The following is a 26187-nucleotide window of genomic DNA, read 5'->3' on the forward strand; positions in this document are numbered from 1 at the left end:
ATTACGTCATGATGATGTACGGTGATTTTCTTTTACCTAGAAATAACACTGTTTTGAAGCATTGACAGATTTGTACCCGTGTCCATTTATTTTGCTGTTGTGTTGGGTTTACTCCTGCAGTGACGTAACTGTTACATCAATACCCACACTAGTCGCTTTCTATAAAAAGCGATACAAGAGCAGACACACAATCACAACTAGAGAGATTTAAGGTAGATTGTCTATTAGTAGCTACAGAAGAGAGACTTGAACCTGCTGCTGACTGTCAGCTGAATTGAACTTATAATATAATAATAATAATAACCAGATAGAATGGCTTCCAAGTCATCTCTTTCGGAAGAGGATTTTTCCTGTCCTGTCTGTCATGACGTCTTTAAAGATCCTGTTGTGCTGTCATGTAGCCACAGCTTCTGCAAAGCCTGTCTACAGACATGGTGGAGAGAGAAGAAAATAAACCAATGTCCAGTTTGTAAGGAAATAAATTCAATGGATCATCCACCCTGTAACCTGGTTCTGAAGAACCTCTGCGAGGCCTTCATAAGGGAGAGACATCAGAGAACTTCAACGGGGTCTGAGGTTCTCTGCAGTCTGCATGGCGAGAAACTAAAACTGTTCTGTCTGGAAGATCAACATCTTGTGTGCGTTGTGTGTCGAGATTCTAAAAAACACGTCAACCACAGATTCAGACCCATCGATGAAGCTGCACTGGATCACAAGGAGGAACTCCAGAATGCATTGAAGCTCTTGCAGGAGAAACTGGAGGCATTTAATGAAGTTAAAACAGACTGTGACCAAATGGCAAAACACATTAAGGCCCAGGCCCGGAACACAGAGAGGAAGATTAAGGAGCAGTTTAAGAAGCTTCATCGGTTTCTACAGGAGGAAGAGCGGGCTTGCGTCACTGCACTGAGGGAGGAAGAGGAGAAGAAGAGTCTGTTGATTGAGGAAAAGATTGACACTCTGAACAGAGAAATAGCAACCATCTCGGACACATTCAGAGCCCTGGAGGAGGAACTGAAAGCTGAACACTTGTTGTTCCTGCACAACTACAAGACCACAATGGAAAGACTCCAGTGCACACAGCAGGACCCGCAGCTGGTCTCGGGAGCTCTGCTGAATGAGGCCAAACACCTGGGAAACCTGACTTTCAGAGTCTGGGACAGGATGAGGGACATTGTCTCCTACACTCCTGTCATTCTGGACCCCAACACTGCCCATCCAGACCTCAAGCTGTCGGATGATCTGACCAGTGTGAGATACGGGGAGGAACAACAGCTTCCCGAAAATGCAGAGAGGTTCGACTTCTACGGTATCACGCTGGGCTCCGAGGGCTTCAACTCGGGGACTCACAGCTGGGATGTTGAGGTCGGAGACAACGCGTGTTGGGAAGTGGGCGTGTTGGCAGAGTCCGTTCAGCGGAAGGGAAAAGGAGGCGGTAGGTCCTGGAGAATAGGGCTGTTTGAAGGGACATACAAACTTGGCTTCTCGCCGTGGTTAATGAATGAGCTCTCGCTGGAGCATAATCCACGGAGGATCCGAGTCCAGCTGGACTGGAATGAAGGAAAGCTGTCATTCGCGGATCTCGATACCAACACAGAAATACACACGTTCAAACACACTTTCACTGAAACACTCTTTCCGTACATCTACACCGGTCATACCGTTCCTTTGAAGATATTACCGGGAGAGATTGATTCTGCCCATGGCTGTAGTTAATCACTTTTAAGAGTTCGACAGAGACACACGTGCGGGGACACGGTTGGACATCAGTACTGCACAGAGACAATGGTGGTGGATTGTTGCTTAGAGGCAAATTACAACAACTGAGTTTGCAGACCCACATGGAGATGAAGCACCACACGCTGATGCCATCGTCTCGTTCTGACAGCGACTGTGTTCCATCTCATGCGCATGCCGTTGCAGTAACTGTCAGTAAAGGAGATGCGTTGTGTGCTTCAGGTCAAGAGTTGGAGGGAAGTGACCGGTCAGTCACTCGGCACCCAGCGTCTGAGAGCATCTTCCATGTCCCAATTAATTTAAAAGGTTCTGAAAACGAATATATAATTGTATACTGGATTTTACAGTAGATTTTCCTCTGTGCCCAAGGCTTTACATACTGTATAGTAGGCAGGTTTCACAATGTAGTGATGCGTTTCATGGTTGGAACAAAGGTTCTGATGAGGGGATGGGAGACGGTGAGGAGACCTGCTTTCCTAGACTGGTATGTCTAACTAGATAAAGTTTCTTCATATGAGCAAATATACAGAGAGAATGATAGGTTAGCGATATACATTTTTAAATTGGGAAGTTATATAATGTGCTGTATATTAGCAACAGAGACGGAGATGTGGTGTTAACATGACTTGATTGTACCTTGTTCAAGATTTATTGTGATGTGTTAAGGCTTTTGGCCAAATGCCTAAGACTCCCTGGCATTGTTATTATAGTCTATTAAATAGTCTATTAAAATCTTAATCATATCTAAAAGTAAGTGACGATCAGCGTCTGGGAGGTTGGAGGAAGACCATGGCTCACATAACGGACTCTTGAGGAGGTGACTGGTGAGTGGTGACGGAGAGAGGAGAGGTGGGAGTGCAATTTTGATCTGTGCATATGTTGGTTTTGGGTCCAGGGACCATGCCGTCGTGGATAGAGGACTGGTTGTGTTGACCCAGGCAGGGAGTCGAGGGAGGTGTTATGTGGCTAGGCTTTTAGAGAGTGTTGCGTCATCTGACAGGACCGGAGTGTAGAGGTGGTGGTTCTCAAACCTTTCAATTGCAAGAACCGCTTGTTTGGTATGCATTAGCTCATGAACCCACCACGCATAACTCTTGAGAGTGTTCGAATGGAACCATTCGTACACTCCTCGGAGTTACAGACCTGTAAGGGTTTGGTTCCTGCAATAACTATTAATAATTTAGCTGGGGAGACCCCCTGGAGCCCCTCAACGACCCCTGGGGGGGCAGGATGTGACCATGATGCAAGAACATCATCCTTCCGTGACATGAATGGACTCGTCGAGTCGGCGTGTTGTATAGAGATGTTTATGAGAAATGTAATATAATTTTAAGATTAGGATTAGGATTAAGTGAGGATAAATCAGCCCTGAGCTTCGCATTAAATTGTAAATAGCTGAATAGGTTTTAGTTTATAAATGGGAAAATCTGCGATAAATATACCGGTACCTAAGACAAAAAAATAAACTGTACAAATTAAGAAAACCTTAGAGAAAAAGAAAAGGGTAGCTGTATATTTATCTATCGTGAGTAAATTAAGTAATGACTGATTGGTCGCACCTGGACTTCCGGGACGAAGGAGCGTCAACTATGCAGAAGGAGCGTCAACTAAGCAGAACGTCGTGGCCAGGTCTGGAACCAGAGGTGAACCAGAGTGCAATGTCCAGAGAACCGTCTCGGCTAGATCCAATATGCACTACACCTGTGTCTTGAGATGGCAAGTTAATTTAAATCAAGTGAGTACGTTTGTGTACAACCAGATGCCAGAGTAGGAATGATGCTATTTAGCTGTTTAGCTACCCGTGGCAATATCAGACGGACTTGTTGGGAGGCATACATTAGTCCGGGTTAATACTCACCCGTGGCTCCGACATGCGTTGCCGGTTAAGACTCACCTGTGGCTTCCGTGTGTGGTTAGGGTTAGGTTAGCGTTTGGGGTAGGACGTCGGACTGGACTGGTAAATGGTAGTGTCGGACTGTTAGTATGTTAATTGGACCAAAGATGTGAACCATGTCTTGAGACGGCAAGTTAATTTAAGTCAAGTGAGTATGTTTGTGTACGACCAGATGTCAGGAATGATGCTAGTTAGCTGTTTAGCTAGGTGGCAATATCAGACGAACTTGTTGCAGCATGAACATGTGACGGTCAATTCGGAATGCTCAGAATTCCCAGTGGGTCCAAGGAATGGTGTACAGGTGTACCGTTTGTATTTTGTTACAGCTACATTATCGTTTAATTCAATATATCTTTAAATCTCTTGATTGTGTGTCCCATGCATATCTGAAGAGCCATCTGATGGACTTCAAACGTTGGCATGTGTGTCGTGCTGGGCTCTGAGCACTAAGTTGCAGGTTCTGCACTTTTAAGTAGTCTGGCAACGGGTATGGGCCCGGCACAGGCACCGTCCTACTAGTACATACCACTACAGAAGTTAGGAATTATATTTTTTTGTTGTACAATATCAGTACTTTGTGTTCACCGATTTGCCAATTTAGGGACACATTGTATAACCTACTGTATAGGCCTATATATATATATAAATAGTTTAACCACTTCCAACCTGGGATCCGTCTTTCGGGCACTTTATATTAATTTGTATAATAGTTTTTTTTTTCATTACAAGGCTATAGGCTGAAGTGTGGATAATTGTGAAGAAAGGGGGAACTTGGAGCAATGGAGCATCCTCAAAAATATGTCCCAGTTGCCAAATCCAGAAAATGTTCCGACAGTTACTGGGGCATTAGTCCGAGTTCGCTTTTGGTGAAGACCTTCAACAAGATGGTGATCAATGGTGATGGTGATCCGTCCAGTTGTGTGTGTGAGTGTGTAAGTGTGTGAGTGTGTGAGTGTGTGCGTGCGTGCGTGTGCGCGCGTGCCCCTGCATGCGTGTGCATAGTGTTTGTATATGCTCGTGTATGCGGTACGTGTAGGTAGGCGTGTGTTTGTGTGGGGGCGGTCTCTACACACAGGCTGATATAGGCAAGATAGGGAGGATTTTTGAACTGTTGTTGGTGTTCATAATTAACGCCATTATCTGGGGTTGAGGGTTGGATGATGGCCTTTTCCGTGACTGCCAGTGGGCTTTGTGGCTGCAAAGTGGTTGGGAGGGCTATAGGGTCTCGACACAACGTCCGCCATATGTAAACATATGGATGGAGGGAAACTCTAGGCTGTCCGCACGACCCGTCTGCAATACTTTGCGTTTGAGGTCAGTGCAGTTCCCATAGCAGGCGCGTGGCTGCGCAGTTCTGGGTGTACAAGGGAGTAGAGGAGGGAACTCAGCCCTGGGAGGGAACTCAGCCCTGGGGGATGCTGTGTAGAGGGGGCAGGCTGGCAGATGGTGTTTTGGAGCCATCCTTACTAGTTTTGGCGTTGCTCTGAGAGAACGTTCTGGATCTAGCTGCGCAGGCTGGGGTTGGGTACTGGATATACTGTACAGTGTACCGTGCTTCTAGTCACGTCTGGAGGGGACTATGGTGCGTGAATGCTGAGCTATAGCATTCTCACGTTGGAGTTCATCTTATCCAGGTGGGAGAGGGCAGTGTGCAGTATTGTGGATATGATTTTACCACTAAGCAAATTAGAGCGCAGCAGCTCTTTGACATGCATGCTTCTCATCAGCATGTGTGTGTGTGTGTGTGTGTGTGTGTGTGTGTGTGTGTGTGTGTGTGTGTGTGTGTGTCAGTGTGTGTGTGCGCGCGCGACTCTGCGTGTGTCTGAGTCTGTGTGTGTGCGCATCAGGAGCTCTCGCAACTGTTAACTTTTGCATATCCCGCAGGGATGCGTTTCCCACGTTAGAGCACTGAGGTGAGGTCCCGGATATCTTATCAGGAAAGTGCCAGAAGCTTCACACAAATGTATCGTTTTAGTTCCTGCAGGGCCATCGACTGTTTATATCCAATAGCCTGGAGGGACTGTGCAGGAATTGTCTGCTATAGAATATAAATAAAGCGGAAAAGACACAATATATATCTAAATTGTTTCCGGCACAGGTCGGAAAACAATAGCTACAGTAACAAGAGGAAAGAGCGTCGTGCTATAGGATGCAGGAGTTCAAAGAAGTAGGACAAGTGACGTTGCTACAGCAGCAGATGTGGACTGTCTTCCAAGATTTTCTAAGTTTCAACTTGGCTCGTCCCGAGTCTTTTATCTGTATGGTCCCTTTTTTTTGTCCCATGCAACCTCAAGCTTTTTCTGAAATGAGTTGACCCCGCTTTGTGAATAGGCCTAAGTCTAAAATAACTAAAATGCCAACGTGGCCTTACCTGAGTTGCTGACACAAAGACAGTGTCAATTCTGGAACAACATAAGGCATAAGTTGGACATGATGATTGATGATGATGTGGAACAGTCTCGGGAGTCGGGACAGCAAGTGCTTTATATGCCATGGAACCTATAGGAGGCGAGCTGTCTAGAAGAGGGTCTGATCTATATATTTTGGCCACCACCAACTGAGTTATTTTTGTGAATTCATCGTCTCAGATCAACCCAAAATATTTGGCCAAGACATGACATTGCATATACTGTATCTTCTTTTTTTGAGGAGCGCTAGCCCCTCCCTCCAACGTCTGGTTGGAGGGAGGGAACGTCGTTCATTTTCATGAAAAGCCAACATCTTAAAGATGGAGTGCCACCATTTTTTTCCACCCTAAAACATGATCATCAGGTATTATTACAATATAAGGGGGAAGAACTTTTTTCCAAAAAGTGTACAGTATTTGTTAAAATCATGCTTTTTTGTGGACACACCAACCAGTTCATTAAGTGTGGTGATGGGTGGTGATCCACCTGAACTGAAGCCGCACCCACAGCTTTAGTTGTATGGTAAAGGGGGAGGGGTTAGGGGAGGAGCTGATAGTTTGATGTCACTATATTACTGTTTACTTCATTGGCCCGTTTGACTGTCAAGGGTTCAGCCTCCAGAAAGAAACCCTAAATACAAAGTCAATACACCATTGCACATACAAAAAAGTGCCCTACTGGGCACAGGTCTCCACCAGGATGAGCAGATGTGAAGAATTCCAGGCAAAGGTTTTTCCTTGGCCTCTAGGGAGTTGGCATACAAAGTTATCCACAGATCCGTGCAGTTAGAGGTAAAAACACTTTTCGGCCAGTTATAGCGCCACCTTGAGGCTGAGTTGAAATTGTTCATGTGGCATTTCGTCCTCTGCCTAGTGGGAATGTGGGTGCACAATTTCACGGAAATCACGCGATGTGTTCATGATTTGCAGCATTTTGTTTGAAACTGAGCACTCCTGTGAACTTTGGAAGCCAATCTTAACCAATCAGGATGGAGTCTGAGAAATCTGAAAGACCGGTTTCGTTGAATGGACAAAATCTGTAGGTGTACTGTGCAAAAACTTGGTTTGCACAAAGCGGCCTCCTGGTGGCGCTATAACAGGCCGTTCTGGAAATCTGAAAGACCGGTTTCGTTGAATGGCTCTAAAGAGACTGTGTACCAATTTGCGTGATGTTTGGACAAAATCTGTAGGTGTACTGTGCAAAAACTTGTTTTGCACAAAGCGGCCTCCTGGTGGCGCTATAACAGGCCGTTCTGGAAATCTGAAAGACTGGTTTCGTTGAATGGCTCTAGAGAGACTGTGTACCAATTTGCGTGATGTTTGGACAAAATCTGTAGGTGTACTGTGCAAAAACTTGTTTTGCACAAAGCGGCCTCCTGGAGCGGCCTCCTGGTGGCGCTATAACAGGCCGTTCTGGAAATCTGAAAGACCAGTTTCGTTGAATGGCTCTAGAGAGACTGTGTACGAATTTGCGTGATGTTTGGACAAAATCTGTAGGTGTACTGTGCAAAAACTTGTTTTGCACAAAGCGGCCTCTTGGTGGCGCTATAACAGGCCGTTCTGGAAAGTTTGGGGCAGAGGTTCATCGTTGGCATCCAGGGAGTGTGTGTGCAAAATGTGGCATCGACCGTGTTAACGGTGGCCGAGATTAGCTGCTCACGGACACACGGACGGACGGACACACACACACACGGACACACGGACGGACGGACGGACGGAGTGCAAAACATACTCTCCCCCTAGGCCTTCGGCCTGGTGGAGACAACAACTCCAGGGTGTCTAATGAAGTACTGTCACCTCATAGACACATGAAAAACTGGAAAAATAAAAAGGTTGTGGCACTCCATCTTTAACCACTAAAGCCAAAGGGATATCCATTTGGCTTTAGTGGTTAAGATGTTGGCTTTCCACTCAGGAGACCCGGATTCGATAACCGGGTGTTACATTATGTAAACGACAGCAAACAGCCAGGAGGGCATGCCGTGTAAAAAACAGTAACTTAAACAGCTAAAATACTAACATTATAGAAAAGAAAACTACCAGTTCAATTCAATACTAATATGGTGCTGAATCACAACAAAGTTGCTCAATACCCTACATAATATATACTGTAGCGCAGAGACTAAAGTACAAAGTGGACATTATGGCTGCTGGAGTGCTGGAGAAATAATTTTTTGATAGATTTTGAGATATATGTGTGGGGGGAAGGGAGCTCGGTCCTGAGTTTGTAGGCACTACACTCTTGGAGTTATTAAACAGATCTCTATTCTCTAATGCTCCATTTGTACACTCAAGGAGTTACAGATCCGCAAGGGTCTATTTGGTACCTTAGCTATCAATCATTTAGCTGGGTCCCCCTGGAAGCCCCTGGGGGTCCCTGATGTACCCCTGGGGGTCCCTGAGGTACCCCTGGGGGTCCCTGCAGGGCCACATATTGAGAACAAGTGGTCTAGTCCAGTGGTCCTCAAGCTTATACTGGTTGCAGTACCCCTTTCCCTGACGTCTGAATCCAAGTGATCAAGTAACCCACCTACAACATATTGCTTAGAAAACAGGAGCAATTGGGGGTTCAGAGTCTTGCTCAAGGACACTTCGATACTAACATTGGGGGAGGCCGGGATGGAACACCTTTTGTGTAATGATTTTTGCCATGCCTTAAAGCTTACAATAAAGGCTTTTTCACTTCACTGGAACAGGGTGCCTTGGATCCTCTTCTTTATTTTCATGATTATACCTCGCCAACGAGCACCTGTATTCAGTTCAACAAACAAAGGACCACAGCAGCGCTCCCTTCCTCTATTCAACGTAAGTATTCTATCTTATTGTTAAACATATTCTAGTATACTATACAGTAGGCTTAGACTTTTCACTCTCTCTTACAAACTCTCCTCTGTAGTATGTCCGTGTACCACTAGAGGTACCCGTAACCTCATTTCAGAATCAGGGTGGGAGAGTGATGGAATGTCTCATCCCATCACAGACCAGCTACAGTATATCTCCTTTTACTCTGTGATGTGTCAGTGCGGCTCACGCAACTGTGCGCAACTTGTCTTCTCCTTTTCATGTTTTCAGTACTCTACATACATATCAAGCTGAGGAATCTCATTTTCCAGGATTTGTCACGCTTGCTGGAGTTACCTATCTACATAAGAGACATAATATGGAGACTTGACAGTAGCCTACTAACCCTAAAAATAACACTATCACAAGAAATACTTAGTAAAAGTACAAACACACATTAGCATCAAAATATAGGCATACTTTCACATGTAGGGGAGAACGGGGTAAGATGAGCCAGCGGGTAAGTTGAAAATTAGAAAACTGTGTTGCCATGTGACGTTAAATCTAATAAGCATCCATCATTTACACCTGGCTGAGAAGATAGTTAGCACATGGGGAAAGTAGAAAACATTATTTTACAGTCAAAGTAAAATTTCGACACATCATGTAAAATGACTGTTATACAAAGCAGGTCTTAAATTGAATATCATGTTGGTGTAAGCCAATGGATAGAAGCATGTGAATAATTTAGCAAATACATTGCCTGACGTATTATTCTAGTCATTGTTTTCCTAAATGGTGGCTGTGGATAAAATTTACCAAATGTCCGGGGGTAAATTGAGCCAATTTTCCTAATGTGAATCACTTAATATTTTTTTATTAAGTCTTTGCTACTTAATTATACTGAATGACCTTTAATTTGGATGTTTGCAAATGTTTGCAAATTTGCTATATTGTATTAACAATATTGCAAATATTATAAGGTTCTGAATAACAAACTTTATTTAATTGTCTTTATATTGTTTAAATAATAAATAAATAAATGAATAAGACTATTTGCAAAAGGGAAAACTGTTATTAAATGATTTGCAATATGTGAATATCTGTAATCTGTTCAAGTTTAAGCTCTTTACATTAAAATATCATGTGGTTCAATTTACCCCTTGACTTGGATCAACTTACCCCTTACCTGGGGCAAATTGAGCCACATGACCGCTTTAAAAAAAAAGGTAATATTTTCATGGCCCTTTGTCATAGATGCTTACTCATCATTTCAATTGATAGAAGACATCCTGAAATATGTGTAGATCATTAGATTTTACTGCCATCTCATTTTGCCATGCTTCCAGGTAAACTTGAGCAAAAAGTGGTTCATCTTACCCCGTTCTCCCCTACTCATTATGCAGAATGGCCCATTTCACAATCAGAATTTAATGTATTAATCACATTCATCATTACAATTTACAATTTAGGCATTTAGCAGATGCTCTTAATCCAGAGCGATTTTTTAAGCAAGAACAAAAAGCATGGCATACAAAAGTAGTTATCATGAATGATTGTGTCCCGGTGAATGAGGATTGCAAACATGAAGAGAATACTTGATGAAAATCGGGGCCAGGATTTAACAACAAATCAACTTTATAAAAGTATACAGTATAAACTGTCAAATAATTGTAGACAAAGCAAAAGTATATCCCTTTGAGATGTAGTAGACAAACTGTATTCTGTGTGTAAAGGCCTTTTTAAAAGACAACATTTTTAATGCAAATCTTTGCTTCTGGGGGTCCCTGGAAAAAATATTTTGAGATGGGGTCCAACTGACGGCCAGTCTGGGGGCCACCTGAGGGCAGGACCCATTTAAATTGAAACCGGTACTGCTCCTAGGAATGGGACGAAAACAGCCGATTTGAGGGGATAGCGGTCCTCAAAAACAGATGCCTCCATTGGCCGCTGCAGTTCATTGGAGTGACGTGCATCGAGCAGAGGGCGGAAGTGCGAAAGGCACGCTTTTCTGGGACTTGTCAGACCCGAACGTCCGCTCTGTGACACACGCGGAAGCTTCGGTGAAGCAATAGTCTGTGAGAGGCAAAAGTCTGGCCACGCAAGACTAGTGAAGCACCGACATGGAAGCGGTGCCCTCACTTTTGCACATACGCCCCAGAGCTGAAGTAGGCGTTAACATTATACATATATTATACTCAACATTATACAGTACTTTGACAGCACTCGAGTGAACATCTTGAGTATGAATGCACTTTAGTTTACTGCACTTTTCAGAAGGTTTCAGCACAGAGACTTGGCAACACTGTTGATTTTGACAGAACATTTTTATACAGTTTAGCCATAGTCTTTTGAATAAAATGTAATTTAGTTTCAGTCATATTTTAGCCATCTGAAATGTTTTAGCAGTCCATTTTTAGTCGACTAAATCTACAGCTGATTTTGTCGACTAAAATGCATTTCGGCGGGTCTTGATGGTGTGTAATGGCTGATTTTACACTTGGCACTTGTATGCTGAAAATAGTGTCTCTCTGATGTGGACATCCTGTGAGACATCATGTCACATTTAGCTGGAGGAGGCAGGCAAGGAGAGACGCATATAGAGTGTTTACATGAGGAAGAGTCTCGCTGAGGTCAGGAGGTGTCTGTGTGAAAGACACACACAGAGAGAGAGAGAGCACCAGGGACGTGCAGAGAATGCTAGAGAGGCAGGGGCTGAAATTCTTTAAAAGGACACTTTTGGCCCAAATTGGCAAAAATAGCGAATCTATACAAGCTCATACAACACGTCCCAAGAATAATTTGTTGTCATAGTATTAGTCGAGGAAATCAACACTGCTGATCGGAGCACCATCAGAGTTGATTTGTCTCGTGAAAATAGTGGGTGATTTTTTTTTCTCCTGGTGCTTTTTGTGTTATCCTTTATAGCACCAATAAGACGCCCTGAGGGCGAGAAGCGACCTGGCCTGGGTATAACGGCAGACTGCTGGGCGAGTGCTATAGCACGGGAGGGGTCAGATCAACGTATGGAATGAATTCTGTACTGGCCATATATGGAGCGTGTCTTGAGTGTACAGGGTTTGATGTGGTCATATATATGGAACAGGTCAGCTCCATACAGTATATGGAGATTTAAGAGTTTCAGCGGGGGCAGTGTCTTGAGTGTACAGGGTTTGATGAGGTCTCGCCATGTATGGAGAGTGTCTTGAGTGTACAGGGTTTGATGAGGTCAGATCAACATATGCGGAAAGTCAGAACAGGTTAGCTCCATATATGGAGATCTAAGGGTGGCAGCGGGGGCAGTGTCTTGCTATGGAGATCTAAAAGTGCTCTAAACAAACAGAAATTAACAAGAGCAAAAAGAAAAAGAAAACGGTAGAGAAGGCAACAATGAAAAGTCAAAGATATACATACTGCATACATATACTGTAGCATAATCCAGCTGGAAAAGTAGTATGTATAGGCTACATGAGGTTAGATGCATAAACATAGCAGCATGTACTGTACATCATGTCACCATGCAGACATTAAGGTGCCAAAGAGTCAAGAGATAGAAAACGAGGATAAGTCTGAGAGAGAGAGACAGAGAGACAGAGAGAGGGAGAGAGCAGGAGGAAAACATCTACCACAAATGGACAGATGAAAGGGAGGAATGGTGAATGCAATGCTATAGATACCATGATGCATGTTCTCCACCAGGCTGTGCGACACTCAGGAATTGACACGGTGTGTGTGTGTGGAGGGTGTGGGTGCGTGCGTGCGTGTGGTGGCCAGACATAGTTCCTCCCAGCCTGTCTCTGTACACACACACACAGACAGACAGGAGACCAACAACAATACACAAACAAAACACTTGATCACACTACTACAGTGTCACACAAAGGCATCAAATTGCAGCATCCACAAGCTAAATTGTGGCGCGCTTCGAGCGCATGGATCCGCTACTTTTCTGCTTTTGTATTTGAATCCTGAAAAGCAATGCGTCTGCGTTCACACTGACAGATGCAAAAGATCCAAAGATGCAAAGCTACATGGCGTATTTGTAGCTTTGTGTCTTTGTAGCTGAAGTTGAACCAGCTCAACCTTTTTCGCAGCTTTGTAGCTTTTTCAGCAGATGTCTGATGTATCTTTGTATCTTCACGTCGCTTGCTTCCATTGAAAATTAACGGTAGACTGTATCTTTGCATAACAGTTTTGGAGATATGAGGTTTCCACCCGACAGGGACGATGTACTGTATACCAGTGGTTCCCAAACTTTTTCACGTCAAGGACCCCCAAATTGACACTAATTAGCCCGCGGGCAGCGGACCCCCATTTGAAAAGATATTCCAGGGGACCCCCATGAGAGAACATTTTTACGGCAGTGATTATTCTCAACCCATTTAATTTCAAGGACGCCCAGTTTGACATGCATATTAGTCTACAGACCCCCATTTAATGGCATTTCTGTCTGGGACCCCCCCTGTCTTGTGGGACCCCCCCAATTTATATTGTAAAATCAATGTTAATTTCACTAGTACAGACCACACACACAATCGAACATCGTTTAACATGGTTTAGCATTTATTTAGAAAAGGTGGAACATGAGAAGGAATGATGCATAGGAATGAGATGCATTGAATGAATGATGCATTTGGAATGATGCATAGTTGATATGCATTGGAGGGCCTTGACTGATAGTGAGGATGAGTCCCGTTCGGGAAGGGGGGAAGGGAGGAGGATGTCCGGTTGGGAAGAGGGGAAGGGTAGGGGGTGTGAGGATGGAGGTTTCCGAGGGGCCGGATGAATGAGTGAGAGGAGGGGGTGGGGAGGGGGAGTGAGGATGAGGGGATGATTTGGAGCTACAGAGGGAATCTTGAGGGAGTGAGGGGATGGAGGATGTTAGTGAGACTAGGCCCCTGGGAGGGAAGTGGAGGATGGTAGGGCGTAGCCCTGTGGGGGGGGGGGTGTCGAGGGCCCGGTTCCGGGGGGGTGGAATACCCTGAGTATTGGCATGGGGTCTGAGTAGCGGGGCGTCCTTCTGGCTGTGTACGGACACGCCCCCAATACGAGACCCCAAAATGGATCGGATGATTGAGGATCAATTATGGAGCGTTTGCTGGACCAGGGAGCCGTGGGCGGCTCTGAGGTCCTGGACGCTTGTTCGTATGTAGGCATGGTATGCTTGTGAAGACCAGCGCCCAAGGAGTTGGACTGTGTGGTCGGTTATACCTTGTCTGGAGGCTGTGGAGGTGGCGCCGATCCGGAATGAGTGGCCGGAGAAGTCGGATGCAGAGTATCCGGCCTTGGTCAGGATCTGGCGGAGGTGGTAGAGGAACCAGTGCCTGGTGGCTACGGAGCCGGAATCTGTAGTGAACAGAGGATCGAGAGGAGAGGCACGGGAGGAGAGCCTAGCACGGAGGTGACGGGTTAGGGGTTCGTAGGGGCTGAGATGTGAGTCGAGTTTGAACAGGTAGATGGGTGTCGTTTTGCCATATTGGTCCGTTTTGCTGTATTTTAGAGTGAAAATGATGGTGGTGGAATCTATGATGCTCAGATCGGATAAACAGGGGTGTTTATTGTGGATGAATGTGGAGTTAGGTGTAGTGAACTCAGAGCACCTGAGGAAACCAAAAAAGGCTAGGAGGAACATGGCTTCCAGGGTGGAATCTGTGGAAGGGCTTGAATATCCGGAGCGGAGTGTATTGATGCATCCCGAGAGGATGTCGTAGGTGATAGGTTGGCGGAGAGGAGGGTTGTGAGGCTCCTTCCGTTTCAGGCTCTTAAGGAGCAGTGTGACGTGTGCGTGCTGGGAAAAAGGGTGAGGGGCTCCTGTTATGAGTTTAGAAATGAAATTGATACCTGATATGTAGACTCGGATGGTGGAGGGAAGCATGGCCCGAGATGAATGGCAGTGGCTGATGTAGGAGGTGAGGGTGATGAGGTCCAGAGAGGGGAAATGTAGGCCGAAGGTAGTGTGAAATGACTGGAAAGAGCGCCAGGCTGTCCAGTAGGAGGAGAGTGTGGATGGGGAAATACCTTGGAGTATGAGGTTTCTGGAGATGGTCCGGAGGTTGTAGAGTGGATGGTCTATGGGAAGGTCATCTGTGAAAACGGAGGAGCTGGAGTCGGGTGGAGGTCTGCGGATGGGGCCAATAGCCTGAATTTCTGGAATGAGAAGCGGGAAAGTGAATCTGCTATTGCGTTGTGATGACCGGGGACGTGGGCTGCTTGGATGAGGAAATTGTGGGTGACTGAGATCCATGTGAGTCGTCTGAGGAGCGCCATGAGGGGTAGTGAAGGGGAGCGACCTTTGTTTATGATTTGGACGGTGGCTTGGTTGTCAGAGTGTATGAGGACTGAGCGGCTGGTCCATTCGTGACCCCAAAGAGAGGCCGCGACTATGACGGGGTACATCTCGAAGAGGGCTGAGGAGTGAGCAGAGGAAAAGGGTGGTGAAAACAGCTCTTCTGGCCACTTCTCTGCGAACCACCTCCCTCTGTGATACCCTCCGAAACCGACGGAGGGTGCCGCATCAGTGTACAGGTCCAGGTCTTCGGGAGAGGAGAGGAAGTCGTTGATGAAAAATGTCACGCCGTTCCAATTGGACAGCAGGAGGTGCCAGAGCCTGAGCTCTATGCGGCATGGCAGGTCTAGGCTGACGTGGTGATGAAGTGACGGGACGGATGCGGCGAGGTGGAGGAGGTGGGAGATGAATGAACGGCCTTGTGGGATGATTCTGGTGGCGTAGTTGAGGTGGCCTAGGAGCTGTAGGAGTTGTTGTTTTGTGCATGACGGGATTTCGAGGAAGTTGGAGATGAGTAGTGTGATACGGTCTAACTTTTCTGGGGGTAGTGAGGCTTGGAATGTGACAGAATCCAGATCGATGCCCAGGAACTCAATTTTTGTCTGGGGACCCATTGTTTTTTCCTCTGCGAGGGGGATGCCGAGCGCCGCGAACGTGGTTTTTAGGCACGTTAGGCTGCGGGCGGGGGGGGCTGATGGGGGGTCTATGGTGAGGAAATTATCCAGGAGGTGGACTAGGTGGGGGATGTGGTCGTTGTTGAGCATTATCCAGCAGAGGAGTTCTGAGAGGTTGTCAAACAGTCTGGGGGAGCTTTTGCAACCGAAGGTTAGCCTGACGGAAAAATAAAATGTATTGTTCCAGTGAACGCCAAAAAGGTGCCATGAGTCTGGGTGTAGTGGGAGGACTTTGAATGCCGACGTGATGTCGGCTTTTGACAGCCAGGCACCACGCCCGGCGAGTCTGATGAGGGTGATGGCGTGGTCTATAGTTGAGTATTTGAGGGAGTAGTCGGCGCTGGGGATGAGGCTGTTAATGCTGGGGATGGATGAACCGTGTGGGGCGGATAGGTCAATGATGAGTCGTTTCTTTCCTGAATATTTCCTGGTTGCCACGCCCAGGGGGCTGATTCGGTATGAGGGGAACGGGGGGGAATCGAATGGTCCTATCATAAATCCTTGGTGAATTTCTTTCTCTAGTAGGGAGGTGACGATGTCGGGTTCTGATAGGGCGGACTGGAGGTTCTTGCAGGAATGGGATATGACGGGGAGTGAGAAAATGCCTGGTGAAAATCCGTTTATGAGACCGTCGATGAAAAAAAGGATGAATGGGGTGTCGGGGTGGTGGGTTAGCACTTTGGCTAGGGCGGGGATGTTGACGGGGGTGGCCAGGTGTTTTATCAGTCAGCTGCTGGCTGGTTTGGTGGGGTTGTGGGGGCAGGTGGGCCGGGTGTGTGCTCCGCCGCAGTAGGAGCAAACATGGAGCATTCTGCAGGAGTTGACTAGGCACCCCTTGTCATTAAAATTATTGCACAGCATTTTTGAGCCGATGAACATAATTTTTCTGCCCCGCTTGTCCACGGCTTGAGAGGAGGAGGGGAAGGCGGTCGGGCCAGAGGGGCGGGGCTTTGGCTGCTTGCCGGGGGCTGGCTGGGAGTGAAATGGGTGGGAGTGAGATGAGTGAGAGGGGGCTGGGGGGGGTCTGGATGAAGGTTTGGAGGCTGAGAGGACGCACTCGGAGGTGGGGTGGGAGGGGCAGCCACAGACGGAGCAGGTGAGAGCGGCGCTGCCGGCGAAGAGCCGGCAGTATAGCTCGACATCGAGGGCGCCCCAGTATGTGGTCTGGTTCCACTGCTGGAGGCGAGCTGCTGCTCTGGCTGCAAATTGCCTGTGATATTCATAGAATAGAGAGCCGCCGAAGCGCGCTGCGAGGTCTGTGACTATGTATAAATAGTGGTCTAGCTCTAGCCTTCTGTTGGGGAATTGGGCGCAAATGACCTCACGGAATATGGAGAAAGCCAGGGTAAATTCTGTGTGAGTGAGGGGGGCGTGGGATGATGAGGAGGATGTGAGGTCGCGGAGGGTTATTGAGAACCCCCCGCAGTATACTGAGCGTGGCTGAAAGGTGTGAGCGGAGGGTTTGAGGATGGTGGCGAGGTCTATATCATTACCCTGCAGGATTTGATGGCGGAGGTTGCAGGATACTGGAGGTGGGTTGAGGGCGAGCGCGTGTGGTGGCATCGTGGCAGCTGCGGTGGAGAGAGAAAAGGGGTGGGGGAGAGACATGAGGGAGGGGGGAGGGAGGGAGGAGGGGGGGGGGGGGAGGGTGCTCGAGGGATACTGGGCACCCGCAGGTGGGGGAGGTGCTAGCCAGCTTGGGTCGGTGGCCCAAGCGCAGGGCTGGCTAGCGGCCTGAGGAACTGAGGGGGGGAGGGGGAGGGCTGGGGTGGGGAAGTGGGATGAGTGTGCAGGGGGGTGGGATGACAGTGCAGCCTGCAGAGACAGGGATGTAGGGAGGAGGGAAGGAGGGATTCCGAGGGAGGCTTGGGGGGGGGGGGGGGGGAGGGGGGGGGAGGGGGGGGGAAGGGAGCAGGCACAGGGGGGGAGGTATGCTGGGGGGGAGGCATGGCACGCCTGGACTGCGTTGTATAGGGTCCGAGGCGGCTGTGCACGGTCTGGCCTGGGGGTACAGGTAGAGGTGATTGTCCAGTAGTGAGATTGTTTGGTATAATGAAACATTGATTAATGTAATCGTCGTATGGAATGGCTTGCTCACCTCGGCGGTTCTGGACAGGCGGCGCTGAGTCCTCTCTCCGGTCGTCGCGTCGAGAAGGACCCTGTATGACGTCATCCAGCAGCGCCGCGGATGTTGCCGGAAGGGCTGGAGATGAGCACTGGGCTAACAGGTTGAACAGTTGCCCCTTATTTAATGTTCTGTGAAAGGCGATGTTTTTGTCGCGGAGCGCTCTTTTGAGCCCGGCGACTGTCCACTCGTTCGGCGGTGGCATGGCCGGCCTCGTTGAAGAGGACGGCGGACCTGAGACGGCGCGCGTTCGGGTGGACTCACGACGAGGAGGAGGTGGAGGTGGAAGATCGCTGTGTGCCCGGCGTTGGTGAGGCGGAGGGAGTGGAGGTAGTTGGCGGAGCCGTTGGCCCGTTCTGGAGCCGGGGTTACTGGACGCGGAGGCGGCTACCCGCCGGGTTGCCTGCGATGCCCGGGTTACCGTCGAGACGGAGATGTGACCGGGAGCTGACCGAGGCAACACGCCGGTCGCCAGAAGCCTCTGGAGGAGCGGTGTTTCAGGCGAGTCCGGGATGGGGAAGTCATCATCAGAGGGAAAGAGATCAATACTATCCATGGTGAGCTAGAATTGCTTTAGAGCGTGTGCTGTGTAGGTACGAGACGTACGAGATACAATGCACGAGTGGCTGGTGGAACAGGCTGGCATATATACTCTTCCCTTGATGCAGCAGGGGCAGCGATAGGGCAGAGAGCTGGTGGTTGCCATGGCGGTGAGGTCTCGGTGAGTGGTGAGGGTGGAGCTGGCATTGGTAACCATGGCAGGTAAATGGTGTAGATGATTGAGCTTGGTACCTGAGGCTAGGAATAGAGTTAGCGTGGCATGGTGGCAGAGGAGGCCAACGATCTTAGCTTGTAAGCGTGGTCTTCCTCCTGAACATGCGTTGTACCAACTTCAATTAACTCTGAGAGTGTACAAATGGAACCAAATGGACCCATTTGTACAGACCCATAAGGGTTCACTTGGTTCCAAACTATAATTTAGCTGCATGGGTACCCCCTGGAACTCCCTCATGGACCCCTGGGGGTCCCTGGACCCCACTTTGGGAACAACTACTGTACACAATGTTGTTTTGCATACATACTGTAGGCTACATACAGTACTACACATCCTCTCATATCCTGGACAGTTCAAAGGCCTCTGACACACAAACAGACACACGCTCCTCCACCTCCAGTCTTCTTCACACAGTGACAAATACACACGGACAGTGGTGGAAAGTAACTAAATACATGTACTTAAGTACCGTACAATTTTGAGGTATTTGTACTTTACTTGAGTATTTCCATTTTCCAATACTTTTTGTTCTACTCCACTGCATCTCGGATCCAAATATTGTACTTGTACTCCACGACATAAAAAAAAAAAACTTTACTACTAGATTTACTGTAGATTAGTATTGCAAAACAACATATCCTACATTAACCACTTCAGCCCCTATATACATTCCCGCCATTTGAGGGCCGCCAATCTACAAGCTTTTAGATCTGCTATTTTCAAAAGATTTTGATACATTTGAAAACTTGTGAAATGGGACATATTCTGCATAATGAGTACTTTCTACTTTAGGTACTTCAAGTGCATTTTGATGCCAATACTTTTGTACTTTTACTCAAGTAAAAGTTTAAATTCCTGACTTTTACTTCCAACGGAGTATTTCTATATTGCAGTATTGATACTTTTACGTATGTGAGTACTTTTCCACCACTGCACAAGGATGCACTCACACATGCAGGACACACAGACAGACAGACCGACAGCGTCTACGATCTGTCCACAAATAGTCCTGTAGTCGCTCCTGTCTCTCATCACCCTCGGATCACAGGACAGCACCCATGTTGTGTCCATTACTCCTGACCTTGTCTTTTTGTTGGACACTGTTTGTTTGCTTGTACAGCCACACCAATTTTTAAAGATGGAGTGCCGCAATTGTTTGTATTTTTCCAGTTTTTCATGTGTCTATGAGGCGACAGTACTTCATTAGACACCTTGGAGTCGTTTGTATGTGCAATGGTGTATTAACTTTGTATTTAGGGTTTCTTCCTGGAGACTGAACCCTTGCCAGTCCAACGGGCCAATGAAATAAACAGTAATATAGTGACATCACACTATCAGCCCCTGCCCTAACCCCTCTCCCTTTATCATACAACTACAGCTGTTGTTGCGGCTTCAGTTCAGGTGGATCCAGGCATACTTAATGAACTGGTCGGTGTGCACATAAAAACATAATAATAATAATTTTAACAAATACTGTACACTTTTTTGTAAATAATTATACCTCCTTAGACCTGATGTTTTAGGGTGGAAAAAAATCACGGCACTCCATCTTTAAGCTTTTGGCCCCACACGTCTCAAGATTTGCCATTGACAATGAAAGGGGAATTCAGGTCCGCTAAATCTAGTCCCCACATTTTCTTTTTTAATGTTGCCACTAATGTTAGAGCAGCCATAAACTACACAGGTTCATCCCGATGTTCTGGGCATCTTTGTAATGTTAGTTTTAGTAAAAAGCAGGTAAAAGAGTAACATTTGAGGCAGACTAAGTCACTTTTCCATTCACTCTAGTAGAAGAGGTGCAGGTTTATTATTATTTTTAAAACACCCCGTTGCGCGTCAGCTAACTTGCCGGTATTGCTTAATTCTTACATGCGCTGGACAACTTCGGACGTAACTTTTTCTGTACCCCATATGCTAAAATTTAAAAAGAGTTCCCGTCCTAAAGATTCCAACCACATGTGTATAAGAAAAGAAAGGTTATGTACCACTTTGGCAGGTGATTACAGGCTTTAAAAATAAATAATAATGATATTAAAAGAAGGGACAAAATATGTATTACATGCACACAAGCATTGTGGACGTGTTGCGTGGCTATTTGTCACGAGACAAAGTATTCTTTGAGGCACACATGCAGGTATATCATGGGGAACGTTTCAGTGTTGTGTTTGTGAGACTGATCAGGATATGTATACAGTGATGTCTGTTGTCCTGTCAAGGCCCGGCCAGAATCCAGAGGAAGAACTGAAGTGCAATGGACATGCTATAGCAGATCATATAGGTACCGCAGCGTATACATGAACGAGCACATTGTTTTCGTCCAATGGGCTGATTGAGCTCGACTCACGATCTTGCACGCGCGGTTGCGCATGGAGGTGACTCTACTGCACATGCGTCGCAGAGGCCCCAAATAGGCCACACACGTTTCCAACCCGGAAAGAAGGGGTGAAGGGGGAGTATGCCCTATGGGTGAGCAACTCCATGCAAGTGAATGGGAGGAGATTTCTTCTTTTTAACCACAAAACAATGGTTACGTACAGTATTGTAGAGCAGGGACCACCGCCTTATGGGAAATGAAGACGAGACGTCCACATTCATCCTTTTTCAAATTCACAAGCCACAAAAGAGAGCCCAATAATCCAGTCCACACATGAAGCACCTCAAATGCACTCACGTGAAGTCGATTCCCTTCGCTCATATAGGCCAACTAGGAGGACTAGTAGGCCTATATGAGTAGTTCAAAGAATAGTGGCTGAAATCTTCTGCCATCTTGAGTCTAGAGTCTATTACCACTGTTATCAAAGCACTTTTTTGTGTCTAGCAGAGTGTATTATACACATATATACATGATATTATATACATATACATGATATTATGAAGTGTGATCTCTTTGGACAAGGAGAGGGAGGGGGTATAGTCCCCTTTGGATGAGTTTCCATACAGAGAGATGACTGGGGTTTGATTCCCGGTGGCGCTTGCAGCTTGGCTATTTCCGCGTTTTTATCGTATGATGATTTATGCATATAGTGGTTATTAATGTCCGTGGGAGCGTGACTCAGTTTTTGGCACGTTCTCCTGCCCCCATTTGGATGTGTGTGCTTTTATAACTTTCTACATACGGTAATGCGACAGTAGCGATCGAGAAGGGTGCGACTGCATCATCGCTGCACACGCCCCCCCCCCCCTACCCCAGAGGAATCTAAAGCTTATGCTTCTCATGAGTCAACGAACGCCGCCTTGAAGCGTGCGTGTCTGTCATGTGTACTGTATTTCCACCGTTAAAAAGTGCTGAGATTCATAGACGGGGTAGCTCACCCCAACAGGAGCCAGAGAGGATGACCTCAGCCCCACTGTAACCATCATCGGCCTAACACCATTAACGCCTATCATGTGACATCAGCGAGTTAAAGTCCACGCCATTAATAACACCGGTGTGTGTCACTACACTGCAATGGTGACTCGTAAATAAAAGCATTTTATTTCAGGGAGACTTTTTTTCTCTCTCTAAATAGCAAGCATGAAAGTGCGACAGCCATGTGCGGGCCACCTCTGTTTCTTTTTGTGTCTCCACCAGGCCCGAAGGCATGGGGAGAGAGTATGTTTTGCACTCCGTCCGTGTGTGTGTCCGTCCGTGTGTGTCTGTGTGTGTGTGTGTGTGTGTGTGTGTGTGTGTGTGTGTGTGTGTGTGTGTGTGTGTGTGTGTGTGTGTGTGTGTGTGTGTCCGTCCATTGGCTTTCAAAGTTTGCAGGATTGGCCCGTTTTGAACAAAAAGCCTCAAATCATGAACGCAGCTTGCAATTTACATGAAATCTTTCACAGACTTTCCTACTAGGCTGAGGAATGTATCTCCCCCTTTTCACATTGGCCTGTTATAGCGCCACCAACAGGTGGATTTTGCAAAACACATCTTTGGAACAAAATCCCTCAAATCATCCAATTGCCATTCAAGGCGTAAGAAGAAATGGCACCCTTTTCACATTGGGCTATTATAGCGCCACCAGGAGGCCACAACCTGACCTGCCCTGGTGGAGACCTGTGCCCCCGGCACTTCTTCTAGTTTATTTTCTTTTTTTTTGTAGAAGACGAGAAAACTCCTAAAAATTAGGAAAAAAGGAAAGTGGGGAGAAAGTGTCGGGCATGGGGGTCTTCAATGTTTTTCATTGAAGACCTCACCCCATTATGACCTCACCCCATTATTGTATACAATTCTGTATCGCGACGCATTGTGAGCTTGTAGATCTGCTTTTTTCAAATGGCCCATATGTACAGTATGGGCTGAAGTGGTTATTGTACATGTTTTGTAATAATAATAATCAAAATCTGCAAAGTAACTAGTAGATAATGTTTTCAAATAAATGTATTGGAGTAAAACGTACACGTATTTCGATCCGAGATGTTGTAGAGCATAGAAGTAGCCTATACAAAGTATTATTTGAAATTGTAAATACCCGCAAGTAAAGTAACAAACACTCTCAAGTACAGTACTTGCAGTACATCTACATGGTTTTACTTTCCACCACTGGGTGGGATATAGAGTTACGGTGGTGCCAGGGCTTATCCCTGCTGAGTGGTGGTGTCGTCTTGCCATCTCTGGATGGGAGCCAGCTGTTTAGCATGTCGCCATGGCTTCTCACTGCACCCGCCCGCCGCAGACACAAGCTGTCGTCTGGTGCCGTCACGTTTTCGGGTTGCTGGGTCAAACTGGCGCGACCGGGCTGCAAGCACTAGTGTAATTCTTTACATATATATATAAGAAGGTTGAAGACGCCGGAGCCTTTTCTATAGGTGATACTATAAAAAGAAATGACTTAACGTTTCGAACTACGCGGTCTTCATCAGAGCCATTGCCTTCCCTAGCTAACCCTTTTCACCGTCTTTTAATGTTTTTTAGCTTCTATAGTGATTATTTTATTTGTGTTGTTCTCTGTAATGTAAAGCGTCTTTGGGTACTCAGAAAAGCGCTATATAAGTTTGAGATATTATTACTATTATTAGAGCCAGGCTTGAGGCTCGTTGGCCTTAACAAATACTGTACACTTTTTGGAAAAAGTTCTTCCCCCTTATATTGTAATAATACCTGATGATCATGTTTTAGGGTGGAAAGAAATGGTGGCACTCCATCTTTAAGTAAAGTGACTGAATGCATTTAATATTGTGAATGAACTTTATTGCATGTACAGTATCTGCTTCTGTCCCCTCACAGCACACGCATGCATGCGGACACATGCAGACACAAGAATGAACATATACCATCATTCTGTAACCGTGATCAGTGACGCTTTAGTTATCGACCGTGAATAAAGTCTTTATTGGAATCGGAAGCATCCGAGATAATAGCATTTCTAAAAATCTTGGATCCCGGGTCATCGCCTGTTTACTGACCACATAGGCTACAGTAGCAATCCAGAGCTATGTAGCATGTGACTGTGACCAACCTTAATCAATACAGTATAAAACAGTGTTAATCCAGAGTGGTTAACAAGCCCTAAAAACGGTGAAATAGCACGGATTGCCAATTCCGTACATACACGCCCAAAATATATACATTAATTATTATAGCCTACTACACTGTTTTGACCACTACGGAGGCGTGGCTTTCACTAGTATCGCACGTACGGAATTTCCAATCTGTGCATCCATTTCACCGTGCCTGGGTGAGATCGGGTTTGACAAAAAGAAAATCTAGAATCTGTACATTGAAACAATGCACACTAATAGGATGCCAGGTGTGCAAATGAACCGGACATCTGTCTATATAACATGCTGTCTAAATTGCATTTTAGCCTTTGCATAAGCCTGCAAAGTCGCCAAGGCTATTGGGCAGGTGATGCATGTCACTCGCCTCTACATGATGCAGCAAGTGGGATAAAACATTAGGGTTGGCGACTCAGACACACGCAATAAATCCATCAGCAGTCACACAGCTGACGGGACGGGAGGTCAATGGTAATGGAGGCGCGGTGCCAGAGGTTCTGTCTGTTCCTGGTCCAAGTCCGGCTTAATAGGCTTAGGAGGCAATAAGCCGTGTGCTCAACACTATACCCTCGTATGAAACATTATAGACCTATCAATCATATTCCGGGGACCTGCGGGGGTGCATGTGTTTGGTCCGGCTATATTATTGTGTCCCTATTTTGCCAACGCCATTTGTGATGTAATTTACATCTAATCATAATCGATGAATCGGCCGATTATGGCATATTAGCTATCGCCGTATACAGTATTCTTATTTTAGGTTCTTCTGTTCTAACTAACACAAAATACATTAAAGATGAATAATTAATTATAAAATTACATCTTGCTCAGCTGCTGATAAGATAGGATGCTATTCAAATTAAAATAAATAGTCAAAAGTCTAAATATAAAATATAAAAGTATAAAAATATTCAAGAAATATGTCTTTGTTCTTGCACGCAGGTACAATACTGCATGTAATCCTTTTCTTTAAGATGTTGGGGGTTAAATGGCCTCAGACTTTAGGTGTTTTTGGATACCATGTTACTCTGCATAGGGCGCCACCATTGACATGTGTGTCATATTTTACGTTGCAGTCGCTACGGTGCATATGATTGTAAGGGAAGAGAGATGACTCACTCACTCTTTACTCTTTATCTTATAGTTTAACACTGGAAAAAACATGGTTAGGTGGAAAAACGCACACACAATTAATTAAAAACGCATTAAACACACATTAAAAAAGCAATTATTTGCCAATTCGATTAATGATGTGAAGCCTGTTGCTGCTGCTGCTGCTGTTGTTGCCGCTGTCTCCCTGCCTCGCTTGCTGCTAACCTTCTGCTCATGAAGTTTTCGCAAATCCCACTGCTTCCCCAGCATCCACCTGTATAGGCTCAGTTTCTAGATACTTCTCGGTATTTGTCTTTTATCTGGGTTCGTCCACTTTAAATTAAATTAATCTTGATGGCTTTACTGGCCAATGTCCAGAGAACCATTGATTGATCTTGAATGTTAGCCTTCATGTGTCTCTTACCTGTTCCCTTTGATATTGTTCTGACTGACTAATGCTATTTTGGAGCAGATTGCCCAAAGTGTAAACTACTTTTGGTACCAAAAGCTTTTTAAATCTTAAATCTTAAAAACAAACAAAAAATGCAAAATCTCAAATATATAAAAAATATTAAAACATTTATTTAAAAAAAACAGCAAGTTTTATTGAAACTGTTCTTTTGAAACTGTGTTGACTTATTGTAATCTTACTTGCTGTGGTGGTCATTCATGTTCATATATATATTGTTATATTTATTGTCATGTCACTTATTGGTGTTAGTGAATCACCTGCCCATGCAGTCGTCATCAGTCACGTGATGTGACGACTGGGTTTAAAAGGGCGTTGTCTGTCACATATACTGCCGATTATCACCTGATGAAGGCCGTTCACGGCCGAAACGTTGTGTCTTATTTATGGTGTATTGAATGAAGAGCAAACCTGTGTGAGGACTCTCCTCTCTCCTCTGTTTCTAGATCCCCCTGCATGGGGGTCTTATTCATTC

At 46.0% G+C, this 26187-nt stretch overlaps 1 protein-coding gene across 1 annotated transcript in view; it reads left to right on the forward strand.

Moving 5' to 3' along the window:
• Positions 1-312: 312 nt before the first annotated feature.
• LOC310876807 (zinc-binding protein A33-like) overlaps positions 313-26187 on the forward strand; it is a gene marked incomplete at both ends in the record, with an annotated part of 168599 nt that continues 142724 nt past the window's right edge. The window contains one exon of the mRNA XM_083790461.1: positions 313-891. Coding sequence (XP_083646587.1) covers positions 313-891 — 579 coding nt within the window. The remainder of the gene's footprint in view (positions 892-26187) is intronic.

The sequence above is a fragment of the Protomyctophum parallelum genome (genome assembly GCF_964188405.1).
Source record: "Protomyctophum parallelum genome assembly, chromosome: 19".
In the NCBI taxonomy this organism is placed as follows: Eukaryota; Metazoa; Chordata; class Actinopteri; order Myctophiformes; family Myctophidae; genus Protomyctophum; species Protomyctophum parallelum.